This window comes from Betta splendens, chromosome 1 (assembly GCF_900634795.4).
Source record: "Betta splendens chromosome 1, fBetSpl5.4, whole genome shotgun sequence".
NCBI lineage: Eukaryota > Metazoa > Chordata > Actinopteri > Anabantiformes > Osphronemidae > Betta > Betta splendens.
The window spans coordinates 10551733-10562077 of NC_040881.3; the positions used below are offsets into that span (position 1 = coordinate 10551733).

General features: G+C 40.3%; 1 protein-coding gene across 1 annotated transcript; it reads left to right on the forward strand.

Moving 5' to 3' along the window:
- Positions 1–166: 166 nt before the first annotated feature.
- On the forward strand, positions 167–10214 carry wdr19 (WD repeat domain 19). Its single transcript, XM_029155043.2, has 36 exons — positions 167–295; positions 1102–1193; positions 1306–1371; positions 1455–1580; positions 1670–1785; positions 1906–2021; positions 2200–2280; positions 2532–2644; positions 2737–2910; positions 2999–3069; positions 3140–3312; positions 3464–3584; positions 3695–3801; positions 4002–4118; positions 4284–4439; positions 4793–4940; positions 5316–5529; positions 5694–5853; positions 5934–6044; positions 6170–6279; positions 6567–6624; positions 6818–6964; positions 7063–7145; positions 7229–7312; positions 7391–7537; positions 7606–7730; positions 7857–7966; positions 8042–8110; positions 8205–8282; positions 8377–8473; positions 8555–8679; positions 8792–8873; positions 8953–9103; positions 9191–9314; positions 9404–9480; positions 10031–10214. The coding sequence occupies exons 1-36, from the start codon at positions 290–292 to the stop codon at positions 10143–10145; spliced, it is 4050 nt and encodes a 1349-aa protein (XP_029010876.1). The 5' UTR covers positions 167–289; the 3' UTR covers positions 10146–10214.
- Positions 10215–10345: the final 131 nt, after the last annotated feature.

Consider the following 10345-nt stretch of genomic DNA (forward strand, 5'->3'; position numbering starts at 1 on the left):
GTGCCTACAAATATACTAATGTATGTTTTATTTAGTATCTTATTGCATTCAACATCATTCATCTCATTAGTTATATTCATAAGTATTCATAAGTGTTGTTTTAGAAGTCAACCTCCCTCTGCTCTGCTTTCTGATTGGCTGAGAGCTGTTGCTATGACATTGCTCCTGCAGACGCTGTAGAGTGAAGTATTGTGGGATACTCGTAACAGTTATGCTGTGTTTTTCGCACGGAGAATGCCGAGTTAGTGTGTAACGCTAGCTTTCAAGGATTTACAAGGATTTCTCCAGGATGAAGGTCAGTGCACGTGAACGAACTGATGATAACTGCGTTACGTTTTGGGTTCATCGTCATTATTGGGTTGAGTTTAGTTTTTAACCAGCTAGCTCGCTGCTGTAGCTGCTCGCTAACCGTATCCTTAATTAGCTCATTAACCTGAATATTCAGAACAGCTAAAGGCTAAAGTGAACGTTTTGAATGGGCTAACGTAAAATTAACTATTTGTTAAATACAGTGTTGCCCAGCTCTGAAACTTTGTACTTTGGTAAGACATCAGGAAAGCATATTACGTAGGTAGCTAATGATCATTTCATTTACTATTCAGTCACACGACTAGCATAATGCATATTGTTTACTTTTTTTAACACTTAACAAATGACATTTTATGCTATTGGATAAACTCTTAAACTATTTAGCAAACACTATTACTACCACTGTAAGTAGTGTGAGCAAGCAGCTGTTGTTGCACTCGACAATGATAAATAGCGGTGCCCAGAGTTTTATTGATAACCTGTGTAGACGCTATCTCCACACCTGCATCATGTACGGCAGATTTGCAGACTCCAAGCAGAAACAAATATTAGAATGTACTTTCCTATGGTCAGTGTTAAGAATTTACAGTAAGACAGCATTTTAATACTGAAAGGTGTGTTTAGAACCTCTAAATGACGTGATTAAGCGTTAGCCACACTAGTCTAAACAAAAGTAAATATATCTTTTTATATATTTCACTCAAGTAAAAGTTTAATTACTGCTTTATTTGTACACACTTATATGGTTTTCCCCAAATTAAACAACATCATAAATAATATTTTTGTCCACAGAGTGTTTTCGTTCTTACTGAAAAGACCTGGGCGGGTTCTAACCTACTATATAAGTGGCAGAGAACCCTTGGCAATTACATTGCTGTTGCAGGGTGAGTCAACTGTTGTAATAGAATTGTGTAAAAATTGTCATATTTTTTTTCAGACTAATTCATTAGCTGAAGATTATCTAACATGTAAATTATATTGTATGTAAATGTACAGACAGGACAACTCAGTGAAAATATTTGATAGACATGGACACAAGTGGACTGAAATTAACCTGCCAGGGTAAGTGTATGAGGTTTTGGTGATGGCGTCTTTCTTCTCAGTAGGACTTTACAGCAAAGTTTTTTGCACTTTACTTCCTCTAGGCGCTGTGTGGGTATGGACTGGGATAAGGATGGAGACATTTTGGCAGTAATCACTGCCAAATCCAGCTCTATCTACCTCTGGGACGCCAGTGTCAGTAAAACATCTCAGATAGACAGTGGCATGAAGTATGACCCTACCCCTCCATAACATTTTAGATGTCTGTAGAAATACTTTCAATTATTTCTAATACTCCAGTTTCTTGCTGTATTTATAGAGATCAAATGTCATTCATCCTGTGGTCAAAGACAAGCCCACTGTTGGCAGTTGGAACAGTCAAAGGAAATCTGTTGATCTACAATCAACAGACATCACGCAAGATCCCCATTCTGGGTAAAGCAAATTAAGTACAACTGGACAGAGAAAGCATTTTGTTTTTAATCATGTTTATATACCATTACTGTACTGTTATACTATTTATATGTATTATCTGTAACGTTTTCCACACATTAGGTAAACACACTAAAAAGATCACCTGTGGGTGCTGGAATTCCCATAACCTGCTTGCTCTGGGTAGTGATGACAACACGTTGAGCATCAGCAATCACGAAGGGGACACCATCAGGCAGGTACTGTAGTAAGAATTACACAATAATGCATGAAAACAAAGGCATAGAGATGTTAGCACTACCTTGGCCACAACCTTTTATATTTCTTACTCATATTTTTTGTATGAGGCCATCCAGCATCATAAAGTCAAAATTGAAAAACAAAGGGTTAGGATTTGTGTTGGTGTGTTTTTACCAGACAGGACTTCGTGGTGAGCCTGCTGAAATTTACTTCTCAGTGATGAAGACTGATGAAAGGTCCTCTCAAGGAGAGAACACTGTAAGTGTGTGATTATCCTTGTTTCGTTTGTTTTGTGTATAGTTTATTACTATTCATATTCACTTATTGTCAAAGCCTCATCTCGGATGTAGTTTTTATAATTGAACCCCAGATTGCTTGTCTTGGCTTCTGTGACATTATTAGGTTGACATACTGTGGTTGTTTGAAATTTCAATACATGCCATTTTTTTGAGAACGTGAAGACTAAGCTTTATTAATTTGGAATGAATTTTATTGCACTCTCTAACCAGGTGAGTGTGTCTGTGGGCAAGAAGATACTGATTCTTTTCAATATCAATGACCCAGAAGATCGGATAGATTTGACTTTTCAGCATCGCTATGGAAACATTGTGTCCTATCGCTGGTACTGCATACACCTACAGTATAGACCACAACACAGACACAGATACTGTAGTAACTGTGAGATGTTTGTATTAAAAGAGTTTTTCTTCCTAGGTTTGGTGATGGGTATATACTTATTGGCTTCTCCCATGGATACTTTGTGGTTATTTCTACTCACATCAGTGAGATTGGTGAAGAGCTCTACCAGGCTCACAACCATAAAGATAGTCTTAACAGTGTGGCCATTTCTTCAACACTAAATAAGGCTGCTTCCTGTGGAGACAACAGGTACCCTGAAGCATTTATGAAGAGCACCAACTTCAATTTTGTTTATTTGTTAGCATTATTAAATGTGTGTGTGTGTTTCTTGTTGCAGCATTAAAATCCACGAGCTGTCTGAGCTCAAAGATATCAGCAATGTTATTCAGTTGGATGATGAGACTAAAGGTAAGAACTTAGAAAATCATGAAGGTGTGATCTAATTCTCCTTCATCTTCCTCCTGTGTTTCTCCTCCAGGGCTAGATCAGCTGAGCTGGACAGATGACGGACAGCTTTTGGCAGTTTCCACGCAGAAAGGGACTCTTCATGTTTTCCTGACCAAACTTCCCATTCTGGGTGGCAGTTTTGGTACCCAGCTGGCCTACCTCACCTCTCTGCTAGAGGTCACTGTGTCCAACCAGGTGGAAAGGGTGAGGACACGTACATTCACACACAAAATGAAGCTCTTGTATAGAACAACAAACCAGCACTATAACAAATTTACGACTGTAATGGTTTCTGTGCAACACAAGGCAATATTTACTTTAATGGTTTAATTTTGTTATAACATTTGTTTTCCAGGAGAATCCTGTGTCCATAGAAGTGGACGTAGAACCAACCTTCATTGCGGTGGGACCATACCATGTGGCCGTTGGTATGAACAACAGAGCATGGTTCTATGCACTGGTAGAACAAGAACCTGGTGTGTATCTTCTGTTTTCTCTTCTTTCTGTTTCTTTTTTGCCATTGGATTGGTACTAGTTATTCTGATATTTGCATACAGGTTTTATCAAACTTTTGTGTATCTTTTAGGTTTTATTAAGCTGAAAGATGTTGAGTATTTGGGAACGATAGCCAGCATGTGCCTTAACTCAGACTATGCAGCAGCACTATTTGAAGGAAAGGTGCAGCTGCACATGGTGAGTTGCCTGTATGTGTCCATGTAAGCATTAGGTTTTCTTGTTTTAAAGGGATCGCCATTATTTTTAGTATGAATACAGCTCAGGTCTATGCATCTGTGTGTGTGTGTGTGTGTGTGTGTGTGTGTGTGTGTGTGTGTGTGTGTGTGTGTGTGTGTGTGTGTGTGTGTGTGTGTGTGTGTGTGTGTGTGTGTGTTTAGATCGAGGGCAAAGACCAGGAGGAGAGGAAGCAGATGAAGTTGTTCCCAGATGATGACCGACAGGGTCGGATCCTCTGTCACGCCCTTACCACTGACTTCCTGTACTACAGCACTGATGTAAGCAGCACATCCTCACTTTAATCAGCAGTTCTGCAAATAAGAGATGGACATTTGTTGGTTTTTATTATCTTCTCAATGTCTTACTCCTGCCCTCTTTTTTGTTGTTTTGCATCTGTAGTTGTCATGTTTATTAATGTTTCTATCTCAATCTCTTTGTCTCAGTCAGGTAATGTGATATGTGTCTTGGTGGAAGAGTTGGAGACTGTGAACAGCTACAGCCATTCAGTTGGTGTAAGGAAGGTCTTCCCTGACCTAAATGGCACACACCTGGTGTTTATCGATGACAAGAACTGTGGCTTCTTACTTTCCCCTGCAAATGTGAGTACATATTTGGCACTTTTCTCACCACATTCATAATACATGAATTTAAATTTGCTTCAGGTTTATTCATATTTTAACACAAAATCAACCAGTTTTGTGCATGCACACACTTGTACAAACTTGTCAAAATCATAGAAACCCAAAACAAGTCATAAAGTAGAAGGGTAATTTGTAATAGTGAAGTTGAAGTAAATTATTAAATACTAAAAAAAACACTTTTTAAACCATATGATCATGATGGCAGGGTGGATTTAGATGTCACATTATATAGCGTATTATGCCAATTTAATCATAAAGTGCTAAATGTGAAAACAACTAAACTTTTACTGTGTGTGTTTGTGTCCTCTCAGGCCACAGATTCCTGCTTTGAGCTCCCAAATTTCTCTCCCACCATCACAGGAGTGCTGTGGGACAACTGGCATGCTGATAGAGGAGTGTTTGTAGCTTATGATGACGACAAGGTCTACACTTATGCTCTGCATAAAACCACTGTCTATGGTAGGAATATCACACACCACCACACACACATATCTCTGTATGTCTCTCACACACACACACACACACACACACACACACACACACACACACACACACACACACACACACACACACACACACACCTCCATTGATATAATGCCTTCCCTAACCCCTAACCCTAACCATCACAACTAAAAGAGCACATGTCTAACCCTTGCTCTAATTCGAAACAAGACTCAATTCTAACCTCAGCCCTAAAATCATATCTTAACCCCTTCAAAGAGGTGAGGACCGGCCAAAATGTCCAAACGTGTACACACACACACTCTTATTGAGCAGCTCTATTAATAAAATTTACAAATAAAATTTCACTTAATCCCCACCCTGTCTGCCCAGGTCCACGAGTGGTGTTGGTGGGAAGCACTGCGCTTCTCTTTTCCCAGAAACCGTTGCTTTTGTACAACGGGGAGCTGACCTGTCAGACAACGAGCGGCAAGACCAGTGATGTGCTCCTCAGCACACACTCCTTCCTCAAGTATTCTGTCAGCGCGCCAACAGAATCATTGCCAGAGATTAGCAAGCAACTCGCCCAGGCACTCATGCTCAAGAGGTCAATTAAAATCAACTTTGTTAGAATTTCCAGCAATGGCAATAAAAATGTGTGTAACGTTTTACAACCTTATTGTCTGTGAAATGTTCTGAATGATTTCTTGTTTCTGAATAATCCAATGTGCAAATTCATGGTATGAATATTTGGTGTATCTTTCTGTCCAGGCTCCATGAAGCCTGGGATCTATGTAAGGCTGCAGGCAGTGCCGCAGACTGGGCAGAGTTAGGCCAAGCCTGCATGGTCCACATGGAGGTGGACCTGGCTATACAGGTGTACCGTATGAGTGGCAATGTGGGCATGGTCCTATCACTGCAAGGCATCCAGGTACACACCACACCAGTGCTTTCTATTCCATATACAATGCTTTTGTCTGTACTGTCTATCTCTGTGTCCTCCTTTTTCAGGGTATAGATGACATGAATTTACTGGCAGGGCATTTGGCCATGTTTCTGGGTGACTACAACCTGGCTCAGGACCTGTATCTGTCCTCAAACAGCCCCATCGCTGCCCTGGAGGTCTGTGCAATGGCTCAAGACTGAATGCTTGTCTTTCTTTCAGTAATATATGAGTAACTCATTCCCTAAAGTTGTGTGTAGATGGTGAACACAGAGTATTTTGTGTACAAATGTTTATGTTTTAGATGAGAAAAGACCTGTTGCACTGGGACAGTGCTCTTATGTTGGCCAAGAGGCTAGCGGAGGACCAGATTCCCTTTATATCCAAAGAATATGCAGCTCACCTGGAGTTTGTGTACGTATATACACACACAACACACATGCAGTTAGAAGACAGAGATTTCTTATTATTTGTTTTTTGTTCAAACAACCTCAATAGATGTGATCAAAGTGAGTTTTCATTTTCATATTTTGGACAGTTTACATAAATATGGAAATTACCTTTTAGTAATTACAGTAATTTCCAATAGAGTGCCTCAATTTTAGAGGCACAAATGTATAAATCTGTCAGCGTATAAATATTTTACTGTACTTAGTATTCAATGAACACTGTATATAAGCATGTTCTTCCTTTTTTTCTAGTGGAGACTATGTAAATGCTTTGGCACACTATGAGAAAGGCATGACCCACAATGAAAAAGTAAGTATTGAATGAATCATTAAATAATAACATTACATAAGATAATAAAGGTAAAACAGCTACTTTATATACACATACTACAAATAGGATGCGTAGCTGCTTTATGAGTCAGATGCTGTGTCACCTGTCTAAAGGCTGAAGCCCCCATGCCTGAGTGCCCTCACCTCTCTCTGTCTTACCTTTTGCTGTGCAGTTCCAGGACCACGAAGAGGCCTGTCAGGCAGGTGTAGCCAGGATGTCCATCAGAATGGGGGACATCAGGAGAGGAGCTGCGCAGGCGATTCAACACCCAAGTAGAGTCCTCAAGAAGGAATGTGGAGCCATTCTGGAGAGTATGAAGGTCCAGCAGAGGCAGTCTGACATGTTTAATCATGTTATATTTGAGTTTAGTAGCATGTATTTACCATATTTACCATGGTTTCCATTTCTGTCTTACAGCAATTTCCTGAAGCTGCTCAGCTCTATGAGAAAGGCCAGTATTATGACAAGGCTGCTTCTGTCTACATTCGTTACAAGAACTGGTTAGACAAACACTAACACACACACTTGAGGTTCTGTCCAGATTTACAATATTCCAGAGTTTTTAGTTTCGCTCCCTATGCAGGGTGAAGGTGGGAGAGCTGCTCCCACATGTCTCCTCCTCCAAGATCCATCTGCAGTACGCCAAGGCCAAGGAGGCAGATGGAAAGTAGGTTGTTACCGTGAATGTCTGTCCAAAGTGATGGAGTTATAAAGGAGCTGATGTCATGTGCCATTTTTCAAACAGGTATAAGGAGGCAGTACGGGCTTATGAGAGTGCAAAGGACTGGGACAACATGATCCGCGTTCTACTGGATCACCTGAACAACCCAGAGGAAGCTGTTCAGACTGTCAGGGAGACACAGAGCATCGACGGAGCAAAAATGGTTGCTAGGTAGCGGGAACACAAGCACTCTGCTGCATTTTTGTCTCGATATCCAATCTAAAACTTGCGATTCTCAGGTTCTTCCTGCGACTGAACGACTATGGCTCAGCCATTCACTTCCTGGTTCTGTCTCAGTGCAATGATGAAGCCTTCCAACTGGCACAGCAGCACGGACAAATGGAGGTTTACGCAGACATCATTGGTCAGTCTCTGTGGGAATATGTGTTTATTAAGCACATAGTAAATCTAAATGCAAAAGTGTGGTTTTCTGTTTGCTAATTCAGTTGTACTTCATACCCATATATGTATTTCTGTTGTTTATATTCAGGCCCTGAGGCCACACAGGAGGATTACCAGAGCATCGCTCTTTACTTTGAGGCAGAAAAGAAACACCTGCAGGCTGGCAAGTTTTTTCAGAAGTGTGGGCAGTACAGCAGAGTAAGCGCTCCCTGCCATTAGTTCAGTTATTTACTCTGTGCTTTCCTTTTTTCATTTATATGTTGTTTTTTTCAGGCCTTGAAACATTTCCTGAAGTGTCCCAACTCTGAAGACAACTTGGCAGTTGAGATGGCTATTGAGACGGTGAGAGCTGATGGCATCAAGTAAATATTAAAAAAAGGGCTACACACACAAGTTCATTGGTTTTGAGTTTTGTATGTGTTTGTCTCTACTTCAGGTGGGTCAGGCCAAAGACAGTTCCCTGACAAGTCAGCTGATTGATTACCTGATGGGGGAAAGTGATGGTATTCCCAAGGTAACAACAGTCTGCTGCTTTTAGGGTTACATATAGAAGGTCTTCATTTAAATCAGTGACCAGATTGTTGATATTTCCTTTCTCTTCATACTAGGATGCCAAGTATCTGTTTCGTTTGTACATGGCCCTTCAGCAGTACAGAGAAGCTGCTCGCACCGCCATCATCATCGCCAGAGAAGAGCAGTGTGCAGGTACAAACAATAAACACAATACTACCAATAGCCATACGGTACACATGGTTAGCATTTCTTGTTTTTCTGTTATTCTTGCAGGAAATTATCGCAACGCTCATGATGTGCTGTTCAGCATGTACACAGAGCTTCAGGCCCAGAAGATTAAGATCCCTGCTGAGATGGCCACCAACCTGATGATCCTTCACTCCTACCTGCTTGTCAAGGTTGCTACATCTGCCATGTTTAAATTTACAATTCTATTTTCCTTTATTTTTATTATACTGTGGCTTGTAAAACACAAGTATTTTTGCTAAATAACAATTGTTTATGTTGTAGATTCATGTGAAGAGAGGAGATCACTTAAAAGGGGCACGCATGCTAATTCGTGTCAGCAACAATATCAGCAAGTTTCCTGCTCGTGAGTTAACACAGAAAAAAAATCTTTTTACAAACCTATAGTTAGACAAAAAAAAGGCTTGAATGTTGCTGTTGTGTAGATGTTGTTCCCATTCTGACGTCGGCTGTCATCGAGTGTCACCGTGCTGGGCTGAGGAATTCCGCCTTCAGCTTTGCTGTCATGCTGATGAGACCAGAGTATCGAAACGAGATTGACGCAAAGTACAGAAAGAAGATTGAGGCCATGGTCCGGTCAGTAACATGAACCCCACATATCCTGCCCATGTGTTTCCTGTCTTTCATCCAAATCCTCTTCTTAACCTCATGTCGTCAATACAGTCGTCCTGATACATCAGAGCTGGAGGAAGAAACTACTCCTTGTCCCTTCTGTGGCTTCCAGTTATCCCAGAACGAGCTGCTGTGTATCTCCTGCAAGAACAACCTGCCCTACTGCATCGTCACGGTACAAACATGACACTCTGAGCCTCGTTTATAAACAAGGTTAGAACTAGACACATTTTAATTATTTGATCTTTCTTGACCATTTCTCAGGGTCGCCACATGTTGAAAGAAGACTGGTCCATGTGTCCTCACTGTGAATTTCCTGCTCTCTACTCTCAGTTCATTCTGTAAGTGATACAGTATACCCGCACATAACCGTACACCAGGTCATCATGAGCGTTAGTCATCAGGTAGTTTGTTAGAAGCAACCAAAAAAAATCATTTATCTAAATACACAATAGGATGATTTGTATGATTATTATTTTGACAAATGGTTGAAAACCTTAATCTGCCAACCTTTAGAGAGTTTCACTCACTAACTTTAACAGTTCAACATCTTGGTAACAAAAAACTAGTTGCTTTCATAGACATCTAAATTAGACAGTCATGGTTTGCCTTCTTAACCTGTTAAACCACTGTCCCTTTTAGGCTACAAGCAAAAATGAGCTTTAAAAGGTCCCAATATTAAGACTTCTGTGGACAGTTAGTCTAGTCGATTCTGCGGGTTTCCCACGTTCACTTCCTCTTAAACGTTGCATCTTTAGGGTGCAGCTTCATTCCCAACATGCAGACACGAGCAGTACAGTAGTCGTGTTTGTAAGTAACTGTTTAAGAAGGACATGAAGTGTTTACATAAGTGATAAGTGGCACCAACCTACACTGTTTCGTTTGTTCCAGGTTGCTGGAGACAGAGACCACATGCCCCATGTGTTCTGAGACTTTGAGTGTCAATCAGCTGAAAAAGATTTTAGATTGTTCCACATACCTTCACAACGATCAACTGGATCAATAACAAATGTATATAAATGTTACACCTGGTGAAATTCTATTTGTATACATAAATGATATTTTCGAGAATTTACACTACTTTGGAATGATTGACTGATTTGTCATCATTAACTTCAAACAGTCCAAAGCTTTTGATACTAAATTGTAAATTAATTAAATTAGTTTTTTGACACTTCGTTTCATCAATCTTATATCTGTACTGTA